This window comes from Myotis nattereri (assembly GCF_964212035.1).
Source record: "Myotis nattereri genome assembly, chromosome: 9".
Taxonomy (NCBI): Eukaryota; Metazoa; Chordata; class Mammalia; order Chiroptera; family Vespertilionidae; genus Myotis; species Myotis nattereri.
In genome coordinates, this window is record NC_138084.1 from 16950190 (window position 1) to 16976213 (window position 26024).

Here is a 26024-nt window from a genome sequence, read left to right on the forward strand (position 1 = left end):
GTTTTCTTCCCCTAACTCCATGCTGGGGTTCAGAGTGGGGAAAGAGAATCAAACTTTTTGCATATGCAGTAGATAACCTGATGCTCAAGAGAGTCCACAGGACAAGTGTTTGCTAAAGGAAAGCCACTTATCTCTTCCACACTGTACAAAGGTAACAAGACCTGGACTGGTATGGAGACTCAGTGATGCAATTCAGCAGCATTTTTAGCAAAATGACAAAGGTGATGTTATTAATGTTAAGTACCTTGCCACATTTTATTTCATTATTTAATAATACTTTCTGATTCCTTAAAACGCACTCCTGTACTTCCGTTACCATTTTTATCTCTATTAAAATTTCAAATAACTAAATGTATTGTTGGAACACACTGTCTTCATAAACAGATGTTCTGCTATATTTTGAATGTGATAATGAGTTCATTTCTCAAATGAAATCATATTGGAAGGACCACTATTAACGTAAGATTGAGACCCTACCTTATATAAATTCTAATTTTTAAACTATATTTTCGAAGTCATCTATTAACCTTAGTAGCAGGTGCCTTTTTTAAGGGCCCGGGTTTGGGTACTGAAATATCCTTTGTGTCCTTATCTCCTGCGGCTCCTGAAGAAGCAGTCCTTCCAGGAACAGGCTTGAATTCCTTCTTTTCAGCTGCCAATCCAGCTTTCTTACCATGCACCAGCTCTACTTTCTCTGAACATTCTTTGATCTGGAGAATGAAATTGAGATGAACATTATTAAACCCAACTTTGAAACACCATCACTATTTTATTACTTAACAGATCATTTAAACTAGTGGTCGCCAGCCTTTCGGACATCACGGGCCACCAGTTGGCAACTGCTGCTCCAAAGGTTTCCTTAAACCAGTGGTTGCCAACCTTTCGGACCTCATTTAAACCACAACTGATTTAAATCACAACTATATGAGAATTTAGAGAGAAAAGTTTCCTTTTCAACAAAGATAAATTATCCAGACTTTCTTATATTTTATTTCTATACAAATTAGAATTATAATAACCACATTTTAAATAGAAGACATTCATATTTAGAAAGGTAATATTCCAGATATTAGAATAAACTTATTTTAAAACAGTGTTTTCACCTTTATAGATTATGGTTATTCAGCTTTATTTCTGTTATAATTTGAAAGATGTTTCTACTAATATGATCACTGTAACTTGAGATAAAATTTAAATCTCCAAAAGCTATACCTTCAAACTCTAGGTGTGAACCACCAGTGATGATGAAATAAATTTCATGAGTTGATATCAGTTTTGTCTTAATAAAACAGAACAGACAAATGCACTATTGTCCAATTTCATTATAATCTATTACTAACTTACCCTGTCAAGCTTAAGTTTGTCCACATCAACTAAGAATGGGTTTACTGCTTTCTCACCAACCACCTTCAAAGCGGTACCCAACGCTTCAAATGCAGCATCTCTGACTTCAGGAGCAGAATCATTGATGTGCTATAGTCCGGAAGTAAACAACATTATCTCAATACAAGGTAATTTAAGTATTACTGATTTTAAGTCAGAATAATGGTTGTTTGATAAAAAATTTGCCTTTTACAATTCACTGAAGCTAAATATTGCTTTCCTTTTGCCAACTAACAGTTACTCTTTCACAAATTCTTTTTTGCTTAAGGAAACTCTGATAATCCATTCAGCATGTAAATGCCTCCTTCCCCTCCCACCCTCTGTCTAAAGTGCCTCACATTCAAATGATCTTCATTCAAATAATCCAAACTGTATGCCTGTGCTTGGCCAGATCCAGCTGAATGCCAGTAAATGGGCCAAATAAGAAACAAAATGTTTAGCAATTAGAACTATAAAGCTAACTTATGTTTAAAGAATACGAACATAACAATACAAGAATTTAGATTCAGTTTCCAAAGCTTCTCAGAAGACTATAATCAACAGTCTGAAAGCCAGTCACTGTACATAATTAGTAGAGGAAAAAATCTTCTCTAGATATAAAATATTCCCCCAATTTCAAAAGAGTCTGTACCTTAAGTAGACCAGCACAAAAGGGCTTTAGCAAGCTCTTAGGCAGGGTAGAAGCAGTGCAGTGGCGGAAGCTTCTTGCAATAAAAAGTGATGTCTGCTGCTTGATGGTTGGATTTTTATTATCCATTACTGCTAAAACATCCTCACTGATGTTCTGTAGTGTGGTCTTTAGAAATAAAATGTGGTCAATGAGCTTTTCTCAACTGCAAAGAACAATCAAAATATCGCATTAACAAAATTTACTTTAGACAAAAGCACATGTTGGGAGCTTACAGTAAGGAAGATTGCGTCAATTGCCTCCTGCAGGGCTTGTACTACTTGAGGCTTCTTCTCTTTGAATTTCTCCAAAATAGTTGGCACAACCTATAAAAATGAACAGCTAGAATATTATCTGGCAACAAAAAGAAATGATGTATTGATACATACTATAACATGGATGAACCTTGAAAACATTATGCTAAATCAAAGAAGCCAGTCACAAAGGATCACATATGTATGATTCCATTTATATGAAATGCCAATTCCATAGAGACAGAAAGTAGATTAGAGTCTAGGAGTAGGGAAGAATGGGAAGTGACAGATAATGAGCATAGGGTTTCTTTTTGGGGTTATAAAAATGTTGTGGCATATGCCCTGACCAGGAATTGAACCGTGACCTCCTGGTTATAGGGCGATGCTCAACCCCTGAGCCACACGGGCCAAGACCAACTACAATTTAGTAAATTGAAATGTATTTAAAAAATTGTTTTCTACCTTGAATACTTATCCCTAATAAAAAAGTATAAAATATTCTAATAAGTAACATAAAAATGACAAAAAGCTCACTAATACACTGATAGCATATTCACATAGATATTATACAATATGCATTGATTGCTATAAAAATGTTAATTATAATTTTACTTCAATATATGATTTATGTGACTAAGGCTTTTTTGGACCTTATTTTTATTTCCCTGGTAACAAGCTAGTCATGATTTATTTTTATTTGGTACTATCATTTTTCTCAGTTAAGTTCTCTGAAATTATTTTTAATTCTATGAGTAAATGAGCTCCAAATACCATAACTACGAGAGGTTAGATATTAACTTCATGATATAAAACTGACACATGGTATGGACTATTAGGAGACTCCTAAGTTCATCTAGGGCAGCGGTTGGCAAACTCATTAGTCCACAGAGCCAAATATCAACAGCACAACGATTGAAATTTCTTTTGAGAGCCAAATTTTTTAAACTTAAACTATATAGGTGGTACATTGTTATTAACTTAATTACGGTACTCCTAAGGCTTAGGAAGAGCCATACTCAAGGGGCCAAAGAGCCGCATGTGGCTCGCGAGCCGCAGTTTGCCAACCACGGATCTAGGGAATCAAATGGTAAGTGGCTAGCAAGTAAAACCTAACTGAGTCTCCTAATAGTCCATTTTCAGATGCTGGAGCATTCTAAGTAATTCAGACCAGATTTAGAGGCAAACTGATGAATGCCACAGTTAAATATCTCAATTTACTAAAGCTGTTATCAAATGTGATTGTTTCCAAATTTATACAAAGAAAATAGTATATTCAACAAATGTCTTCAGTCAGATTTCTTAGAATAAAGTAAACTGATATATCACCAACAGTGTAACCTATGTAAAATGTCTCAGGTATACGAGTAAATTATTTTTTAAATAGGAAAACACTATAAAATATATCTTATATATTAATTTCACTTCTGGTTTTATATGGCCTTTCCTACTCTCATTTTTGCTCTGTCCTGGTTATTCTAAGTTTTATTTCATCCTGTTATACTATATATAATGTTGTAAGAACAGAGCAAGGTATCCTATATAGTAAAAGCCTAATATGCTAATTGTCCGGTTGTCCATTCAACCAAAGTGTAATATGCTAATAATATGCTAAAGCTGCTCAACCACACGCTAATAATATGCTAAGGCTACACCAACCACCGGGGGCAGATAGTCGACTGGTTGACCAGTTGCTATGATGTGCACTGACCACCAGGGGGCAGATGTTTTGACTGGTAGGTTAGCTTGCTGCAAGGGTCTGGCCAATTAGGACTGAGCGAGATGGGCCGGACACACCCTGGAACCCTACCATGGTCCTCCCCAGCTGGCTAACCTCCCGCTTCCTTCCCCGGCCCAATCATGCGCTGGTGGGGTCCCTCAGCCTGGCCTGCACCCTCTTGCAATCATCCCTCAGGGGATGTCAGAGAGCGGGTTTTGGGCCGTTCCCGCAGGCCAGGCTGAGGGTCCCCGCTGGTACACCAGGCCTCTAGTTAATAAATAATAAGCAAATCGACTCAACTCAACTAAGTACTTTAGGCCAAGTGCCTGATTTTCTACATAAAGCTAATGAATTTAGTTATAAATGACATCTTCATTGAAATGTTATGAGGAGTTATGCTCAATATTAATAAAACTTAGTGAGAAATTTATATTACCCAATATATAAAGATCTATGCTGAAGAGCTGTTTTAAAGCATAGAGCAAACTAGTCTGACATTCTTGATAATATTGTTGATTTGTACTTAAAAATAAATGTTAACTGCCCTGACCGGTTTGGCTCAGTGGATAGAGCATCAGCCTGTGGACTCAAGGGTCCCAGGTTTGATTCCGGTCAAGGGCATGTACCTTGGTTGCGGGCACGTCCCCAGTGGGGGATGTGCAGGAGGCAGCTGATTCATATTTCTCTCTCATCGATGTTTCTAACTCTCTATCCCTCTCCTTTCCCCTCTCTAAAAAAAATCAATAAAATATATTTTTAAAAAAATAAAAAAATGTTACTTACGTGTCCTGCATATTGTCCAAATTTCTTCCTTAGCCCAACAGCCAGGCCAGTAAGACATTTTGCTGCCAAAGCCACCAACATGACATTGGTGTCCTTTCCAACTACCTACAGGGAAAAAAAGAAAACAACAACAACCAGTCACAACCCTGTAGAAGAGAACTGAAAACTTTCTCTTAAAAGAACTCTAAAAGCTACTATGTTAATAGCCAATTAAGTTTCCTACAAACGAGGAGATTCTTCTTTAACAGTATTAAATTTGGGAGCTTCCCTTCAGTATGTTTCGACTCTATCTTGAAGTTTTATTAATAAAATATATATAAAACCTCAACTTCCAATCACTAACTCTCCATTAGTGATAGTCTGGGCTGTCAGAGTTGCACACTATAGAGGAGGAGACGCTGATAATGGATGAGAAGCTGGAAGCCGCTGACTTTGCTTTGGGGCAGAGAAAGCTAAGACAATGTTTTTCTGGAAGGCCCCACAGAGCAGCAGCTTTCAACATGTATACCCCAGGAGCACAGGTAGAAACTGCTGTAGGTACCATCAAGAAGTCCATGCAGACTCCAAATTACAAACACCATTGCAACCATTCCTCTGAGGGATTTTCTGGCTTCACAGTTACCAGTTTAGTTACCTAATGATATCAAGTTTGTATTTAAAGCCTCTTAGCAGAGTTTCCTCCAGCACTCTTCATACTACTACACTCCTATATTACACCCCACAGAGCCTAGCACTTACCAAAACTCACAGGTAGTTGCTGTGTCTGTGTCACTTTAGCAAGACAGTGACTATGCCTGGGTTCCTTCCTGGTAAAATTTTACTGTTGGTATACTGCCCAAGTCAACTGGTATTAAAAAGCTGCTTTTAAGTGCCCCAAACCCTTGTTTTTTTGTTTTCTCAAGTAGAAGTAATGCTTTCATTTCACTATAGATTTTATTTTATTTTAAAAGTTAGAGGCCCGGTGCACGGATTCGTGCACCAGTGGGGCCCTCAGCCTGGCCTGCACCCTCTTGCAATCCAAGACCCCTCAGGGGATGTAGGACTGCCGGTTTCGGCCTAATCCCCCAAACTGGCAGTCCCGACACCCTCTAAGGGATGTAGTAGTGCGAAGCAGCAGGTGGCCAAGGAGGAGCCTGAGCTGGGCGCTGCACCACTCCCGCTCATCCTGGCCCTGCCGCCGCCACCGCTCAGTAGCACTGCTGTGGAGGCTTGTGACGCCACAACTGTGCTTGTCAGCCCTGAGCCCAGCATCTGCCTCCTGGTGGTCAGTGCATGTCATTGCGTCATAGGCTTTTATATAGATAGTAGAGGGCCAGTGTGTGAAATCGTGCAGGACCCAGACCTGCTGCACCGTGAGACCCATCAATGCACCTCCTGGTGACCGGTTGTTTGGTCATTACGGTCACTGGCCTTTTATAATATAGATGTTTTATTAATTTTAAAGAGAGAGGAAGGGAAAGGGACAGAGAGATAGAAACATCAATCAGCTGCCTCCTGCACACCCCCCACTGGGGATCAAGCCTGCAACCTGGGCATGTGCCATGACAAGGAATCACACCAGTGACCTCTTGGTTAATTGGTAGGTGTTCAATTACTGAGCCACACTGGCTGGGCTACTCTGGATTTCATAATCCCTAAGATTTGGTATTCTGTAAGCAGAACGCTTCATTCCAAATTCCCCAAATTAACCAATCAGTAACGCATAACATGCAAGGAAGTTCTAATTGGCACCTATATGTAATCCCTAAGTGCTGAGGAGTAAGGATCATAAAGAGACTAACATTTATTAAGAATGAATTAGATGACAATTTTATAGGTGCTATAATCCTATTTCATTTAATACTCATCCAAACTCTATAAAGCAAGTACTATTATTATCTCAATTTTGTAGATCTCAAAACTTAAGTAGACATTAACTTGCTCTAGGTCACAGAGCTAGCAAATGGTGGTTCAAACCTAGGTCTGTTTTTACACTAGAGCTCTTGCTTTCTTACCCGCAGCACTTTCCTGGTCGTTCATAGACAAGCACAGAGCTACAAAAAATCAGAGCTGCCTAATGTGCATTCTCAGATGAGACTGAACAAAACAATACTACTTTCTTCTTTCATACAGGAAACAAGTATCTTTTTTGTGATCTATTTAGTGTCATGTTTTTTGGGGGGGGGTTTGTATGCATTTTGGTTCTTTTTATTATTTTTAAAAAATATATATTTTATTGATTTTTTACAGAGAGGAAGGGAAAGGGATAGAGAGTTAGAAACATTGATGAGAGAGAACATTGATCAGCTGCCTCCTGCACACCTCCTACTAAGGATTGAGCCCGCAGCAACCAAGGCAGCAACCAAGGTACATGCCCTTGACGGAATCGAACCTGGGATCCTTCAGTCCGCAGGCCAACGCTCTATCCACTGAGCCAAACCGGTTAGGGCTCATTTTGGTGCTTTTTAAAAATGTGCTTTCACTATTTAAAATGACCCTCAAGTGTAGTGCTGAAGTTCTGTTCAGCGTTCCTAAGCACAAAAAGGCCGTGATGTACCTTACACAGAAATTTTGTGTGTTGGATAAGCTTTGTTCAGGCATGAATTATGAGGCTGTTGGCTGTGAGTTCAATGTTAATAAATCAATAATATATATTAAATAAGATGTCTTCAAAAAGAATAAAACACGGTTATGTATTGTTTTATGTGTCAGTTGATAAAAATGTTATGATCAAAGGGTTGCAGGATCCTAACCCTGTATTTCCCCGAGAAATAATGGTTCAATATTTGCTAATTCAGCATTTGTGGTAATTTTATAGACCATAACTACTGGAATAACGAGAATTACTGTACTTAATATAATTAAAGAATAACCTCCTCCCCCGACTAGTTTAATTCTCTGTAATTTCAGGCTGAGGAAAACAAGCCAAGTTTTCAATCTTGCTGTATTCAAGACGAAGTCTTCAGTTTGTTCTTACATTCTATAACCATACCCACGGTGTTTGATCTATACTTTCAGATTTTATGAAAAGCCAGGAGATAAAAAAATATCTATCAGGAGCAATCAACTTGGTTAGACCTAAGCAATATCAATGGAATTATTTTCTAAAAATATTTCTTTCTAATTTAGTACTTGCCTGCTTTATAACTGACCATTATCCTGTGCCTTACATGCTGATACAATATAGTGTGTCATCATCCACCAACTATCTAAGAAATAAATTCTTCATATGTAATATCTGTCCTATTAAATGGAGCAAAACAAATAGTTCATCCTACAGAATTATAAAACTGGAATACTTGGGTCTAGGTTAGCAAGACCCTCTTTCTTGAGGTGTACATGTTATTAAATAGCATACTTAAAATGATAATAAACAAAGATTGAAAACCAATCCCTCCAAACTAACCGAGAATAATAGTTTTAATCAATCTTTTAAAAATGAATGTTTAGAATTTAAAACCACCAATAGTGTTTCTTAAATAGCAATGTTTTGTGATAAAAGGATGATAAAGAAAAATACAATGGCCTGGGCTGCTGTTGGGACACCAATGTTGAAACTCCTCACATTTACCTTCTTCAAAGCTTTTACTAAATCTGCATAATCGCCTGCTTCCAATTTGGGGTTTTTCACTAGTACTTCTACAGCCTCCAGGGCTTCTTTTCTCTCTTGCCATTTTTTTGCCTCCTGCAAGACACAATACGAGTCATTTGTAGAATAGAAAATATGACAGCAAAATAAAAGTCTATTTCTTTCATGCTACTATTTCAAAGATAAATATTTTCTGTTTTCAGAAACTTTTCTAAAGCTGGTTAAAAAACAAAACTGCAAACCTGTACAGCTAATCAGAATGTTTTGCTCACATATATAAAATTGTGTTCATATATAAAAAGTATTTTCATATTTCATATTCCTAAGTTCTAAAGTAAGTAAACAGAATAAGATGCCATAGGCTTTTCCTTCTCGTTTTCTAGGTAAATGTTAGTGAGCAGGTATCAAACAGAAAACATTGCTAGAAAGCATTTCTAAAGTTTCCGGCAGTGGCACAACTACAGGAGAAAGGAATTTCCATACTGACAACACTAAAAAGACCAGAAAAGACCAAAAAATGTTAACCCTCTTCTTTTATGGCCATAAAGGAGAATATGCTCCACTAGAGATCAAGGAATCATTCAATAATTCGAATATGCACTATTTGAAAGAATTGAGGATAGAAAGATGATAAACTAGCCTCCCTAGAGGACATTACCGTTCATTTCAATTTATTAAATATTTAGTTGTTAATAAGAGGTTTATAGAATATGAAAGGAGATATCAGCAGAGATAGGAAGCTCTTTAGTGAATAACTACAAGGCTTTGGTAACCCAGCAAGAGGTTTTAACCTAGTTTAGGCTGACAAATAGGATCTCTCCTAAAAAGTGATGCTTAAGGTGAGATCCAGAAGATAAAGAGACATTATGAGCTGAATGGGTGGAGAAAAATGAATAAGCAGAAAGAACAGCAATGTTAAGTCCTAAAGTTTATAAGAAAAAAAACAAGCGTGGCACATTTGATACTGGGAGAAGTTCCACATGACTGGAGTGTGGAGAGCAATTAAAGGTGTGACTGGAAGGTAAGCAGAGGCCTCAAAGGTACCAGAAATGACCTTAAGGGCCACAGGATGATCTCAGACATCATCTTAAAACTCATGGAAGCCATTAGAGTTTTATTGAGGCAATGATATGAGAAGATTTGCATTTTGGTAACTGACACCTCTAATTACATTGTGATATCTGATGGGAAGGAGGAGGCAAGAGCAAAGACAGGAGTCTTCTAAACAGACAACTGTAGCCCTAGCCGGTTTGGTTCAGTGGATAGAGCGTCAGCCTGTGGACCAAAGGGTCCCAGGTTCGATTCCGGTCAAGGGCATGTACCTTGGTTGCTAGCTCCTCCCCGGCTAGGGCCCTGATCAGGGCTCATGCAGGAGGCAACCAATTGATATGTTTCTCTCACACTGATGTTTCTCTCTGTATTGCCCTCTCTCTTTCCCTCTCCCTAAAAATCAACGGAAAAATATCCTCAGGTGAGGATTAACCAAAAAAAAAAAAAAAAAAAAGAAGAAGAAAACTGTAGTACTGTAGCACATTAGGCAAGATATGATGGTGGTTGGCCTAAGACTGTTTCTCAATTGGGGATACTGTTGTCTTTTGGAATACATTTAGCAAAGGCTGGAGACATTTTTTTATATCAGGACTTAGGAGATTGGTATTACTGATATCTAGTGGGTGAAGGTCCGAGATGCTGCTAAACAGCCTACAAAGCACAGGAGAGTCCCCAAAATAAAAAAATTATCAGGGGGGAAAATGTCACCAGTGCCAAGGTCAAGAAACCCTAGAGTAACTACTAGACCAGGGGTGGGCAACCCCTGGCACATGTGCCAAACATGGCACGCCAGTAACTTTTGCTGGCACACGAAACCCTCTCATAATCTTCCATTTACAATTTTTTTTCTTAATATCGATTTTTTTCTTTTTCAGATAAATTCAGTGTAGGTGCATCTTAGATAATAATTTTACGTAACAAGTTATCTTAAAGACCATAGACATGGATTGACAAGAGAGGGGAAGAGCAATTTCAATAGTGTCGAAAACGAACTATTGAGGACTTGGAATGCCATTCCAGAAAATTTTTTCTATTTAAAAAAACTTTGCAACAAAAGTAGGGGAGGGCGGGGGTAAGGGGAAGAGATCAACCGAAGGACTTGTATACATGTATATAAGCCAAACCAATGGACATGGACAACAGGGGGATGGGAGCATGAGTTTGTGTGTGTGTGTGGGGGGGAGGTTGGGGGTTAATGGGGGGGATGAGGACACATTTGTAATACCTTAACTAATAATAATAATAAAAAAAAAACACACACAAAAAAACTTTGCAACAGCATTACTCTCCATGTTTTCATCCACATACACTTGTGAATCTTTGTTCTCAGTGATGAATTTTGTTAAGTCTCATAATAGGAGTAGCCTGACGGATGAAAGTAGTAGCTCGTGCATATCTCTGAAGGTCACGAAATATAAACCTGATGTAAAATCTCTGTCATCAGTGATGCAGCAGCAAAAGTCCCACTGATAATATCAAACGAGTCATAAAGTTTTCTGTCAGAATGTCAGTGTACATGTATACATTAAGAAATAAATGTATTTTTCATCATCATATACTGTGTTTTTGTCACTCGAATGAATTTTATTATTGCTTCAAGGTTCTTCACATACGTACACCTTAAGAGATATCAAGTAGGCGTAACATGTTCTCAAAAAATTAGGGTTGGCAAGCAGAAGAATTTTGAGTCAGAGATTTTGCTGGTTTTGGCATGCACTCACATAAAGGTTGCCCACCCCTGTACTAGACAGTGGGATGAAAATATGGAGATGAATTTGAGAGATATTTAAAGGTAAAACCAGAGAGACAATAGGAAAAGGCAGACATCAAGAAAGTGTGCTAGTTTTTGGCAAGATGTTAAAAAAGTGCAAAAGTAGTATATACACAAAGTCTATGGGAACAAAGAAGCAGCAACTAATTCACTCTATTAGAGAAGATATAGTGTGGAAGGGTACACCAGGAAATGGCTCAGCAGAGCATTTCTAATCATACTATAGTAGCTACTTAAAATGAAATAAATGAAAGAAGTTTACCATTACTTACAATTTTATCATAAAAGTCTTTGGGAAGTTTGGAAAGAATTTCTACTGCTTCCAAAAGCTCATAAGCATCTATCTGTGGCACCTCATCTCCATCATCACCACCTTCCAGGAGAAAAACAACAAAAATGGATGGAATGATTTTATTTCTGTTATCAGTCCTCTCACACCTCTAATGAAATATTGATATAGAATTATTAGTACTATATGCAACTTATATTTTATTAAATGGCAGTCCTACAAAATATGCCTAGTGAACCTGTTCTTATGGTAGGGCCTGTTCTTGCCAATTTTTATAGAGACAGGTGTTTAAAATGGGCTTACCACCCTCAGCATCTCCACCAGCAGACTGTTGCTGTTCCAATTTCGCTTGTAATTCTTGCTGGGAACGCAGAAACCGAGTTGGTTTAGGAGCACCTGTTGGCAGTTTAACCCATTCTTCTTCTAGTTCTTTCAACTGTAAATATAATAAAATATTTTTAAAAGATTATCTACATCTCTACCATTAGATAATATACTTAACATTAATATTTACTTATATAAAAACTTAATTTCTTGCCAAAACCGGTTTGGCTCAGTGGATAGAGCGCCGGCCTGCGGACTGAAGGGTCCCGGGTTCGATTCCGGTCAGGGGCATGTACCTGGGTTGTGGGCACATCCCCAGTAGGAGATGTGCAGGAGGCAGCTGATCGATGTTTCTCTCTCATCGATGTTTCTAACTCTCTCTCTCCCTTCCTCTCTGTAAAAAATCAATAAAATATATTTTAAAAAAAACAACAAAACTTAATTTCTTTTTTTAAAAAAATATATTTTATTGACTTTTTACAGAGAGAAAGGGAGAGGGATAGAGAGTTAGAAACATCGATGAGAGAGAAGCATTGATGAGCTGCCTCCTGCACACTCCCTACTGGGGATGTGCCTGCAACCAAGGTACATGCCCTTGACCGGAATCGAACCTGGGACCCTTGAGTCCGCAGGCCAACGCTCTATCCTCTGAGCCAAACCGGTCAGGCCTAATTTCTTATTTATATGGCTCTAAAGGGACAAGATAAATTTAAACTGTATACATTTTGTAGCATAAGACAAACTGACTTATATTTACTACACTGAAGATGTACCGCTGAGCACACAGAAAAAAGAAAGTCCATTTTTTTGGCCACTCTTATTAGTTCATGAATTCAGACATATTTGTATCAGATAAAGTCTATAATCAATTATAACAAAAAAAGAAATTAATTTTTCCAAACAGATATTAACTCCTGCTACCAATAGCATTATAAAGGGATCTTTTAAACTGCTACAGATTCAAGACTAAGATACAGGAATCACCAAATGCATGGTATTTACCTTGAGAGGACAAAGTAACAATAGAGACAGTTGGCTATGCTCAGAAGAACCAACTGATTTAAGTAATTGTTTGTAAGGATAGAATATCAACAACAATAAGAAGGAAACAATTTCATATATTAACCTGATGCAAAAACTTTGTGCCTCACCTGGACAGAGTTTATATTTTGTAATGGAGGTCTCAGAACATCCCGAATCCATCTGTAAATCTCCACAGCAATTAGTTTGGCTTCATCTCGAACACCCTTGTCTCGAGATTCGAAGAGTTTTGGCAACACTTTGATAATTGGCTTAAGCAAGATGATTTTGGAACCAAATTCACTAGAAGTAAAATATTGGAAAAACAATTGTCAACGTGCTTGCTTGGGTAAAGTGTTAGCTTTCATTCACACAAACATAGTTCCATATCCATATATTATAGAATTATATAAGTTGAGTTTTAAGGCAGAAAAGACGGGAATTCATAACCACATCTATGTTTGTATGTCATTATTCCAAAAATACTATTTAATGTCTTGGGTCCAAAATAATATTACTACATTATTTATTTATTTTTAATATATAAATTTTTTATTTTTAGAGAGAGAGGAAGGGAGAGGAGAGGGAGAAAGAGAAACATCGATGTGAAAGCAGAACATCAATTGCCTGCCTCCTGCGCACTACCCTACCCGGGATTGAGCCTGCAACCTGGGCATGTGCCCTGACCAGGAATCCAACCAAGAACCAGAAACCTTTTGGTGCATGGGACAACGCCCAACTAACTAAGCCATACTGGCCAGGGCAAGATTACCATTTTAAAGCTAACTTTCTAGGTAACTAGAGTAGGAATAATTCAAGTCCTTAAAGGACCAACATTTTTGTGATATCTTAAATATACATGCATATACATATAAAAGCATAAAAATATAAACAAATATGTTTATAAATATTTAGATGAGTGAAATCTGCTTTCAAAAAACTTTTTAATAGTTCTTACAATTAAGGTGGTTTGCTCAATTCAATAGATAACTAATCCTGGCAGTATGTGGTTTCATTCCTGATTTTAAAGCTATTACACTGTAACTCCAGGCAACTTAAACCTTTTGCTTCAGTTTTCCATAGGAAAAAGTTGTCTTCTGACTTCTTTAAGAAAGGTAACACAATTACTTATTTACTTAATTATTATTTTTTCCAGCAAAATAAAATTCCAGTTTATTGTTGTACAACAGTTTCACACACATCAAAAAGACCAAATAAACAAACAGCAACTTCCTAGCCAAAAAAGAAAAAAAAAAAGAAACCTTTAATTTTGGGCCCTTTTAACCATTTCATATAAACCCAACTACTTATAGTAGAGCCAAGTATATACACAGAAAGTTACTGGATTGCTCTGAGTAAAATTTTTTTTGTTGTTTTTGCTTTTTACAAGGGTTTTTTTTTCTCTTTTGGGATTATAATGAACATGGTCACTCCACAAATAAAGTCAGAAACAGGATGGAGAATGTTCCAAAGGCTGGTTTGGTCTTCGCGAGGTCATTAAAAATGGCTAACTCCTAACAATATGTACAAAAATATAAAATGTAAATAAAAAATACAAATTTTCCTTTTAAAGGTACTTTTAAGAAAAAAAGCAGGACCTTGGAAGTTTTGGTTCTTTGGGTGGTGAAGATCACATGTCATCTGTTTCTCTTTACTCTAAGGTAACCAGGTTTAGATTCTGAGATGGGAAGTGGGGGATGAATAGGTCACAGTGACCTTTTATGGGGAAAAATTTTAACTTTTCCTTTTTTGCTGTTTAGCCATCCTCACTGGTCTTCTGCTTCTTGGTGTCAACATCCTCCTCCTCATCATTTTCAGCTGCCCATTTGCCAGTAGCTGCCTCAGTCTCCTCAACTTCATCTCCATCTTCTTCTTCATTATCACCTTCCTTCTCCTCTTCCTCTTCTCACCTTCTTCTTCTTCTTTTTCATCTACTTCCTGCTCCTCATTTTCCTCATAGCATTCCCATTAGCAGGTGTGTCTCTTCCATTCTCTGCGTCCTCCTCAACTTCTTTCTCCTTTAAGTCCTTGGCGGTGATGTCAGAGCTGGTGTCCATGGCTACATCTGACATGGTGGGGCATACCAGTGATCTGCAGCAGATTTTTTAAAAAGGATTCTGGTGAAAAAGCAGTGGCAGAGGAGGCGTGGGGCGGACGTGGCTGCAGCAGCGAGCAGCAGCGAAGGGAGAGGCGGCCACAGGAACAATGCAAAGACGGCTTTTCAGAGCAGCCAGAGGAAAGGTCAAACTGTAACCTTATATACCTGTCACATATTATAATTTTAAGTTCCCAACTTGCCAAATTTAGCTTTCTGATTCACTGTTTTAACATTTCTGAATAACATTCTGGAGCAAGAGGAATTTAGTTATAAAAGAACACTGAAATTCTCTAGTAAGACCCATATATATTACTCATCTATGATCTAATGTGTACAGATTTATCTCAAATGCATATATACAACAAAATTTTTCAGTAATAGCTACTGACATATTCCAATAGGCCAAAAAAGGAGACTGTGAAAATATTCTCTCTAGAAGTGATATTTAACAAGACACCTGATTGTGTAAATAGTTTAAATATAGGTATCTTAACATGAAACTAAACTAGATATCTCCAAGATTGCCTATGATAACGATAAACCATTCTTTTTAGGGATGCTCAACATGGTGCCTGAAGAATCTAACATTTGCAATTCTTAATTTTCCTTTACATTATTACTGTTTCATCTGATTTTTTATTTGTTTCGCTATCCTTGCCTGCTTCTGAAAGATAAAAAAACAAAGCCAAAACAAACAAGTAAAAAAACATTTGGAGCAGGTCTACATGGAAAATACCTTAAAAATTAATTTTGATACTAAACACATTACTACAGAAAAAAACAAAAGGGTTCTAGGAGCCCGTTTTGGGGGCCACAGAACAATATTTGGTCTCCTGAAACTATCACTAACAGATAGCTTACCGAAGCTCTGGAATCTAGGATTGAACATTTGGTCTCAAGGTTCTTGAGGTCTGAGAGAACTGTCTAGTTCCATTTATAGATTCTGAGATGCTTTAGGACAAATAAAGAACCATGCAGGGATGGGACTAAATTAAATAACATCTATAAAAAAGATGTAAGAAGATATGTCTAACTTGTTCTTTTTCTACCCTTATTCTCCTAGTCAGTTTAAAATGAAGTAACCAGAGTTTACAGCATTCTAGATTAAAAACTTCTAATTAAAAAATTTTATTAGATATCTAATAAGGACAGAACAGATGTATTGATACAAGCAGTTTTGATAATCAAGTCAATTCACTAAATTTCTAAGATAAGAAACAGCATACTATTTACTATTCATAAAAATACATGCCTACTATAATAATAGGCTAGACATGAGGAAACATTTATTTCGCAAGAATCTAAGTGAAAGTCAAATTTTATAAAAGAACATTATGAACCGAATGAAAGACTACGTAAGTTTAAGACATAAACTGAAGATAGTTTAACAAAATTTAAACATTTTGATACTTTTATTAAGATAAACACCAAAGGAAGCATTTTCTCCAAGAAGTAGGTCATATGCAAAATCATAAGAGAGTTGAGATGATCTTCACTTCCGTAGGTCACACACTTAGGGTTTCAGTAGAGCTGTTTTCTAAAGCAGCGGTAGCCAACCTTTCGGACCTCGTGGACTACCAGTGGTCCGCGGACCACCGGTTGGTGACCGCTGTACTAAAGTATCTCACGTGGATGGTTTGGGGGATAGGATATCAGATAAGGACTGCCAAATCAGATCTAGTGGTTTGTCTAATTCAGATTTTCACGGCAAATTGCAACCACTTATTCATGAAAAACTTCACCACCAAATTCTAAGGCTGAAAATAACTTATTACACAAGAGTAAGTTATTTTCTATTTGCTATTGCTGTACTTCTGTTTAAAGGCATATAGCATTTGCTTCTATTTTATAAAAAGGCACCTAAACAAAGGTCTACCTTAGCCAACAAACTGTGGATAGCCAACACTTCAAAGTATATAAATTTATGTCAGATAAAGAGCTGCTTAAATACCCTGAGGAATGCTTTTCAACAAAAAGGCCAATTCATTATCTAAGAATAGGTCAGAAATATTCCCTGTTCATCTTCATTAGAAAGGAATTTAAGCCCTAGCTGGTTTGGCTCAGGGGATAGAGCGTCAGCCTGCGGACCAAAGGGTCCTGAGTTCAATTCCAGTCAAGGGTATGTACCTTGGTTGCACCAGACTCCTCCCTGGCCCACGCCCTGGTCAGGGCGCGTGCAGGAGGCAACCAATAGATGTGTTTCTCTCACACTGATATTTCTCTGTCTTTCCCTCTCTCTTCCATTCTCTAAAATCAATGGAAAAATATCTTCGGGTGAGGATTAAAAACAAAACAAAACAAACCCACAAAAAAAATAAAGTCCCTTACTATGAAAGAAAGAAAAAGAGAGAGAGGAAGAGAGAGAGAAAGAAAGAAACTTAAATAAAATAACTATGCAATACACTTGAAGGCTAAAATTACTAAATACAAAGTGCCACACTCGAGGAATGAGTTCAGCTTTTCTAAGTCACTTTCCTGATGGGTATGGTGCCAAGTCAAGTCTAGCAGTTTTTATTTCTGTTTAAACCAGGAACTCAAACTCAACTGAGACACCCTAGTTAATAGAACGAATGCAAAAAGAAAAGGTCTTACCTTAAGGCCTTCCTCAGGGTCTCTATGCAGGCCACTATAATCTTGGGGTTCTTATTGTCCAGGCCTTTTAGGAGCTCTTCTTGCACAGTCTCTCCTTTCTCAATCTCTATGTACATCAGACAAATCTCGATACCTAGCTCCTTGGCTTTGGCTTTGGGTTGGTTGAACACTTTACTTACAACACCTGATACAACTTCTCCTGTAGTTCTGTAATATAGATTATAAACAACAACCACACACCCAAAAACACACCTTTAGTAGGAAGAGCTAGAAAAGGTCATGTAAGGCAATGTGTGTGTGTGTGTGTGGGGGGGGGGGGATGAGGGAGGGGGGGGATACACAGTTACTTTTTAAAATGCTTAAATGAGTCTCTAAATTTTTAAATTTATGTTTGAAAATATTAAAAAACTAGGATTGAACATTTGGTCTCAAGGTTCTATTACACAAGAGTAACGTGAAAAGGTTTAAGACATTCATACCAGACAATAACACAGAACCATAGACTGTTTATAAATGTAGAAAATTCAAACAAGAAAACAAAAATCCCTTGAAATTCCACCACTTCCAGATCTTTCTATACACACACAGATATATTATACAAAAGTAGGATTACGAAGTTCTCGATTTTGTGGAATTTAAAAAAAATAATAATTTTAAACACCTCTTAAGGGAATTTCTTCACAGAAGGAATGGATATACACCTTTAGTAATAAAAGGCTGCTCCCAACTCCTTGGTAATACTACAGTAACTTTATTGCTTTGAATCTCTTCTAAATTAAATAACACTTGTACTATTGGAAACTGGAGGAATTGAGTGGGCTGGAATTACATGTAGCACTTGTCAAAAAAGTTTCTGGAATCAGAAGAAAATGAAATTAAAAAAAGGAATGACTTTACTAATGGCAAGAAAAACTTGGTGATGTTAACAAAACTCTCAAATTATGATTGTTTTTATTAGTATAATCTTTGAAGTAAGTCAAGTATATATTTCTTGTACAATTAAGTCAATGGCCCCCTTTTGTGGGTGTATGGGGAGGGGGAGAGGGCTCCTTTCAATGACATAAAGATTAGTTAGAAAAATCAGGTTTAAGAGGTATGGGAGAGAGGAGTCACTAGAAACATCTACCATTCGTAGCTCAAGTCAAACAGGCTGAGAGTCACAGAGGTCATTTAGTTAGCATTGCCTCTCCTAAGAGATAAAAATGCCTAATGGTCACAGGAAGAAAGATGTGATTCTAAGATCACCTAGCTGGGATCTTAGAAAAACTTTTTTGTAATGCCCATATATTTTCAGTGAAATTCTGATCATTCCTTTGCTAACAACCTCTTAGTTTCTTCTAAAAGTTACTGAAGATTTTCCTTCTTAGTCTAGAAGGAAAGGCTCAAAAGGAGAAAACATTACTTGTTCATCAAAACTTAAGGTAGGAACTCAAGATCTGATTCCTTATTTGTTCCCTGTTAGAGATCTCATGTACTTCTGAGAACAGATAAAGACTGAAAACAAAACAAAACAAAACAAAACACCAAAAGCCCTGCAAGTATCAAGGAACTATGAAAGAAAATGAATATATTCCAAAAGTGCTAATAACTAAGAACAGTGATCCATAAATATACATAGATTAATCCAGGTAGCATCAGACGGGGTTTTTTAACAGAATAGTTGAAAAGAAACTACTTACTTTCCTGCTACATGGGCATTTTCAACATAAACAAGCGCAGCTTCTAATCCTTTCAACTGAACCACTGCATTGGAATCAGTCACAAATTTTTTGATCAATCCTAAAAATTTGGACCATTCTGGGCTCTTTTCATCTCTTATTTTCTGGAAGATCTTCAGGGACTCTTCATACCCATTTAACCTTGCTTTCCACAGCTAAAAGAAACGTCGTATTTTAAAAAACAAAACTTAATAATACTATTATTTTTATTGTTAATTAAGGGGAACGGAAAAATTACCCTATACCAGATAATCTAAACAAAAGACACCATGAGTGGAAACAAAAAAGGAGTTAAGGAAATTAAGATACTTTTTAAAAAAATTAGCTAATAAACTTTTTCTTGTAAATATTTAGTATTTATGATATCCTACAGGGTCATCTAAAATTCATAACAGGCCATTCTAAATGTATTTCAATTGGATACAAAGTATTCAAGTATTATTACTTCTTTAGAATACGGCATTAAAGATGTGATAGTTCAAACATGAATCATCCTGCTGAAACTACCCAATCTCCAAAAGTATGTTGTTTTCAGTTGTACTATGTAATCATTGGGCAGGTTTTAACTATACTACACAGTATAACTGCAGACAAAACAAGCCAATATTCTGAAATTTGAGTTCCAGTAAAGTCTCACCTTGTGTTCACATTTCTGATCAACTGGCAGTTTCAACCACTCACTGTCATCTCCCATTGTGCTTCCAGTTTCTCCTTAGAATTAACAGTAATTCCTGGCCAAATAAAAATCGATACCTATTAATTCTAGCATCCAGCAGTCTCTTAAGACAAAATGATTTTTCTCAGATTTTTATTTTATCATGATGTACCAATAAAATTTAAAACCCATTCTTTGTTTATATACCCATTTAATTACATTAATAGAGCATTTTAAAAGTAAACACACAAAAAAGTCAATAAAAAAACTCTAAATAAATCTAGAAAGGACAGATATCTGTTAAAAAAAATAAAAGACGCTTAAATATTTCGCCAATGGGAACTTCTTAGATACATGACAAAGAGAGAATAAAACAGAAGGGCTGAGCTACTTGGCCTCTTAATAAAAGGGAAAGAGAAGATGGCCCTGGACAGGTCAGGTCAGGTAGTTCAGTTGGTTGGAGCCTCATCCAGATATGCCAAGGCTGTGGGTTTGATCCCTGGTCAGGGCACCCAGAGAAGCAACCAATGAATGCATAAATAAAACAACAAATGGATGTCTCTCTCTCCTCCATCCCTCCCTTTCTCTCTCAAACCAATTTTTAAAAAGGGGTAAGAGAAGAGTTTCAAAGAATGTCATACTTTCAACTGTTAACCTAAAATTCCTTATAGAAAGTAATCAATATGGAAAAATCTCAATGCTACCCAACTCTCTAATTATGGCAAATATGACTTTAGTCAATATTTATGTAAACTAGTAAAAAATTAAATTCCTGAATGAATTATTCCTTTATAAACCTTATATTTAAACAATTTTTAGAGAGGTTTACAGTCAACATTTGTTCAAGAACTTTATTCTATTCATTTAGGTAACATTTATTTCTGTTTATAAAAGTCACTTATGCTAACTGCAGAAAATCTGGAAAGTACAAAAAATATATAAAGAAGGAAAGTATTAAAACACAATTTCACCACTTTGATGAACACTAAAGTGTATGTCCACTTGAGTCCTTCCAGACTTTTTTCAATGCATATCTATATATATCTACACTAATAAAAGAGAAAAATGGTAATTGGCGTACAGCGATACCGTTTTCATTGGCTAATCAGGGCTATATGCAAATTAACTGCCAACTAAGATTGGCAGTTAACTGCCAACAAGATGGCGGCTAATTTGCATATGTAGGCACAATGCAGGGAGGCGAAAGGGAAAGCAGGAAGAAGCCCCCTGCCACTGACAGTGATCTGAAACCCAGGGGGGAGCTAAGAGCTGGGGGGCAGGGCAAAGGCGGCCCTGGGGCCGCCTTTGCCCTGCTCCCCAGCCATGATCGGAGAATCAGGCGCCTTTGCCGCCCTGGCCAGTGATAGCAGGAAGTAGGGGTGGAGCCAGCGATGGGAGCTGGGCACGGTCGAAGCTGGCAGTCCCAGGAGCTAGGGGTCCCTTGCCTGGGCCTAAAGCGAAGCCCACGATCGCGGCGCCCCCCGCTGCCACTGCAGGTCCCCACTGCCTGGGCCGGTCGCCTAGGCCAGAGGCGTTAGGCCTGGGCAGGGGCGGAGCCTGCAACCGCGGGGAGCTGGGGGTCCCCTGCCCAGGCCTGACACCTCTGCCGGAGGCCTCAGGCCTGGTCAAGGGGCCGATCCGGTGATTGGTGATCGGAGGGTGATGAGGGTCAACTCCTCTGGCCGAGGCATCAGGCCTGGGTGGGGGGCGGAGCCGGGGATTGGGGGGATATGATGGTCCCCTTGCCCAGGCCTTCAGCCTGGGTCAAAGGTGTCAGGCTTGGGCGGGGGGTGGAGCAAGTGATCAGAGGGAGATGGGGGTCCCCTGCCCAGGCATGATTCCTGGGCCAGAGGCCTCAGGCCTGGGCGGGGGCCAGAGCCAGTGATCGGGGGGAGATGGGGGTCCCCTGTCCAAGCCTGACACCTCTGGCAGAGGCGTCAGGCCTGGGCAAGGGGCCGATCAGGCAATCGGAGGGTGATGGGGGTCAACACCTGAGGGCTCCCAGTATGTGAGAGGGGGCAGGCTGGGCTGAGGGACAGTCTCCCCCCCCCCCCACACACAGACCCAGTGCACGAATTTCGTGCACCGGGCCCCTGGTCTAAATATAAAACCCTAATATGCAAATAGACCAAAAGGTGGAACAATCAAACAGCCGGTCGCTATGACATGCACTGACCACCAGGGGGTGCACGTGCAGAACATGGCGGGCATTGGTCGTGGTGGGATGGTGGAGCAGGTAAGTGGGGGCGCCAGACCAAGGTAGGGCACCGGCCACTGTCATCGGTGTGAGCCTCTGGTGGTTACTGAAAATTCTTTGCTCCTGCGAGCCACAGTCCCGCCTGACGCTCACACCTGCTGCCGGTGCTGGCCTCACTTGCACCCACTGCCAGCCCTGATCACCCGAGGACTTCTCCACTTCCCCTTGCTCCTGAAGGGCAATTGGGGTAGCAGCTGCCACTCACACCCACTGCTGGTGCTGGCCCTGCTTGCACCCGCTACTGGCGTCGGCCCCAATTGCTCCGCACTGTCAGTGGGTGCGAGCAGGGCAGGCACTGTCAGTGAGTGGGAGTGGTGGCGGCCGGAGCGGGGTTGCCGGCGGAGAGGGAACCGGGGGCCGCGGGGGGGGGGGGGGAATGGGGAGGAGCGCGGAGGATGGGCCGAGACCCGCCCCTATGCCCACCGCAGCTTCGCAGCCCACAGTTCCTTTCAAGTGCATGAATTCATGCACTGGGTCCCTAATACAGTATATAAAATACATGAAAAAAAGAAGAGGGGTAATCCTCTTGAAATCTTTTTCTTTTTAAAAAATATTCTTTAGTTTCTTTATTAAAATTTTTTTAGAGTTTTGATTGTTTGTTTGTTAGTTAATATTTTTAGGATGTGTGAAGAGATTAACCAAAGATCTTGTATGCATACTAAGTGAAGCCTGGTGCACGAAAACTCGTGCACTCGGGGAGGGGATGTCCTCAGGGGATGTCCAACTAATGGCTTACGCCTGCTCCCGAAGGCGATCAGGTGGGTGATCTGGGGACAGCGCTGGCTGGTGAGCAGCCCACCCCCATCACTGTCCCCTCCCTCTGCCTACTGGCATGTGCCTTGGCTGGCCTGGTGCCGCCTGCTCGCTGGCCCCACACCCCGCTGACCTGCCATTCCTCCATTTGCATATTACATTTTTATTATATAGGAGATGCATTACCCATGGACACAGGCAATAGGGTGGTGAAGGCCTTGGGTGGGGTGGGAACTGGGTGGGAAGGGGCAATGGGAGGAATAAGGGGGACATCTGTAATACTCTCAACCATAAAAACTTTTAAAAATGTTTTTTATTGATTTCACAGAGAGGAAGTGAGAGGGGAGAAACAGAAACGTGGATGAGAAAGAAATATAAATTTGCTGCCTCCTGCATACTCCCTTACTGGGGATGGAGCCTGCAATTCTGCATTGCCCTGACTGAGAATCAAACCAGCAACCTCCTGGTACTCAACCAACTGAGCCACATTGGCTGGATGCAATCTTTTTTTAATACAGTCACAAACATTCTCCCATATTTGAGAATAGGATGTTTAGCACTCCATTTTTATCAATCCTATTGCTGGAATTTAAATTGTTTCCAATTTTTCAATATCATAAACTAGAGGCCCGGTGCACGGATTTGTGCACTGGTGGGGTCCCTCAGCCTGGCCTGTGCCTTCTGGCAATCTGGGACCCCTCAGGCAATGTTGGACTGCCAGTTTCGGGCCAAAAGTGGCAGTCCGACATCCCCAAGGGATGTAGTAGTGCGCGAAGCGGCATGCAGCTGGAAGGAGCCTGGGCCAGGCACTGTGCCACTCCCGCTCATCCCAGCCCCACTTTGCCTGCCCTGGGCACGTGCCCAGTCAGTCCCGATAGGGAGAGGCTCGCGCCCCTGCAGTGGCACTTGCCAGCTATGAGCCCTGCATCTGATGCCCACTGTGGGAGCGCATTGACCACCAGGGGGCAGCTCTTGCATTGAGCATCTGTCCCCTGGTGGTCAGTGCGCATCATAGCAACCAGTCAACTGATGGTTCGGTCACTTAGGCTTTTACATATATAGATAACACTAGAGGCCCAGTGCATGAATTCATGCAGGGGTGGGGTCTGGCCAGCCCACCCCGATTGGGGCTGATCAGGCTGGGCCAGCGGGGAGGGAGGGGCACCCCCTGGTCGAACTCCCAAATGAACTCCCGGTCGAATGGACAATTTGCGTATTAGCCTTTTATTATATAGGATAGAAGGGATTTTGCTTATCTCTCCTCTCCATCCCCAGTCCTGGGCTGGCATAAAATATATATATATATTTAAAAATGAATATATACCTTGATAATGTCTACTATGAATCAGGCATTGAGCAAAGTACTTGTTAAACATGTTGATTCACTTTGTACTAAGAACAACTACATGAAAGAAAGATATTCTGCCCACTTTACACACCAGGCTTACAAAGATTAAGTAACCTGCCAGAAACAACAAAACTGGTAGGCTGTGAGATCATACTGAGATTCAAAGTTTATGCCTCTTCCTTTACAACTTGTTTCCTCCATGAAAATGTAGGAAATATTCCAGGGAAAGTATAATACTCAAAGACTGAATTGTAAAAGTTTATTAGAGTAAGTGGAACTTTGATTAAAAACTTCCTCTAAAATCCCCAGGACCCCATGAAACAACAGCAGCAAATTTTAGAGAAGTTAAACCTTAATAGAGAACAAAAACTCTAATACAGCCCTAACAGGTTTGGCTCAGTGGATAGAGCATCCACCTGTGGACTGAAGGGTCCCAGGTTCGATTCTGGTCAAGGGCAGCATGTACCTTGGTTGCAGGCACATCCCCAGTGGGGGCTGTGCAGGAGACAGCTGATCGATGTTTCTCTCTCATTGATGTTTCTAACTCTCTACCCCTCTCCCTTCCTCTCTGTTAAAAAATCAATAAAATATATATTTAAAAAAAAAACTCTATACAGCAATAGCAGGAGATAAAATAGTACATCAGTTTGGAAAACAGTATGGCATTATTTAAGTTGAAGATGCATATACCCTACTATCCAGCAACTCCATTCCCAGGTATTTACCTTAGATATTGATGCCAACTGCACCAGGAGACCTATACAAGGCTATTCATAACACTGTTGTTCATGAAAGTCAAAAGTTCCAACACTTCACAAGTTCATAAAAAATAATGAATAAATGGTATATTCACTCAGTGTAATATTATACAGCAACAAAAATGAATGAACTATGTAGTGCTTCTCAAACCCTATAGTGAAGGACCAGTTTTTTTTGTTGTTGGTATTAATCTTCACCAGAGAGAGTAGAAGGGAGGGAGTTAAGGGAGAGATTAAGAGAGAGAGAGGGAGAGAGAGAGACACACACACACACTGATGTGAGAGAAACACATTGATTGGTTGCCTCCTGTGTGTGCCCTCCTGGGGCCAGGAATAAACCTGCAACCCAGGTATGTGCCCTTGACTGGGAAACGAACCTACAACCCTTTGGTGCAAGGGTGGGTTCTAACCACTGAGTCACTGATGCTCTAACCACTGAGAAACACCATCCAGGGCATCCGATCCTAGTTTTATACCCAAAAGAACTGAAAACAAGTACTCCAACAGGTACACATATATGCATGTCATTAGCAGCACTATTCACAATAGATATTCCATCCAGTGATGAACATTCCGGTTCATCAATGGATGGAATAAACAAATTGTGGTATGTACACACAATGGACTATAATTTGGCCATAAAAAGGAATGAAGTACTGATACATGCTACAACTAAATGAGGTTCACAAATATGATGCTAAGAGGTTCACAAATATGATGCTAAGTGAAAGAAGCCAAACACAAAAGGTCCCATATTGTATGATTCCATTACATGAAAATATCTAGAATTATAACAGATTAATCCATAGAGACAGAACTCAGAACAGTGGTTGCCAGGGATTGGGGAGAGAGGGAATTGGGGAGAAACTGCTTAATGGGTAAGGAGTTTTACTGTAGAGTGATGGAAATGTTTTGGAACTAGAAAAAAGGTGGTGGTTGCATAGTATTGTAAATGTACAAAATGCCTTTTGAATTGTTCATGTTACAATGGTTAAGTTTTATGTTATGTGAATTTCACT

General features: G+C 39.4%; 1 protein-coding gene and 1 pseudogene across 2 annotated transcripts in view; both read right to left on the reverse strand.

Moving 5' to 3' along the window:
* CKAP5 (cytoskeleton associated protein 5) overlaps positions 1-26024 on the reverse strand; it is a 79538-nt gene that overhangs the window by 48046 nt on the left and 5468 nt on the right. The window contains exons 2-13 of the mRNA XM_081099682.1: positions 19872-19965; positions 19196-19389; positions 17517-17723; positions 12958-13129; positions 11786-11918; positions 11466-11566; positions 8355-8468; positions 4805-4909; positions 2287-2376; positions 2015-2179; positions 1345-1473; positions 528-710 (exon numbers count right to left, since the gene is read on the reverse strand). Of these exons, the coding sequence (XP_080955808.1) occupies positions 528-710; positions 1345-1473; positions 2015-2179; positions 2287-2376; positions 4805-4909; positions 8355-8468; positions 11466-11566; positions 11786-11918; positions 12958-13129; positions 17517-17723; positions 19196-19389; positions 19872-19928 (1650 nt within the window). The 5' untranslated portion in view covers positions 19929-19965. The remainder of the gene's footprint in view (positions 1-527; positions 711-1344; positions 1474-2014; positions 2180-2286; positions 2377-4804; positions 4910-8354; positions 8469-11465; positions 11567-11785; positions 11919-12957; positions 13130-17516; positions 17724-19195; positions 19390-19871; positions 19966-26024) is intronic.
* Positions 14458-14898, reverse strand: LOC308525003 (prothymosin alpha-like; annotated as a pseudogene). Its single transcript has one exon. The product of its transcript is annotated as a prothymosin alpha-like (transcript).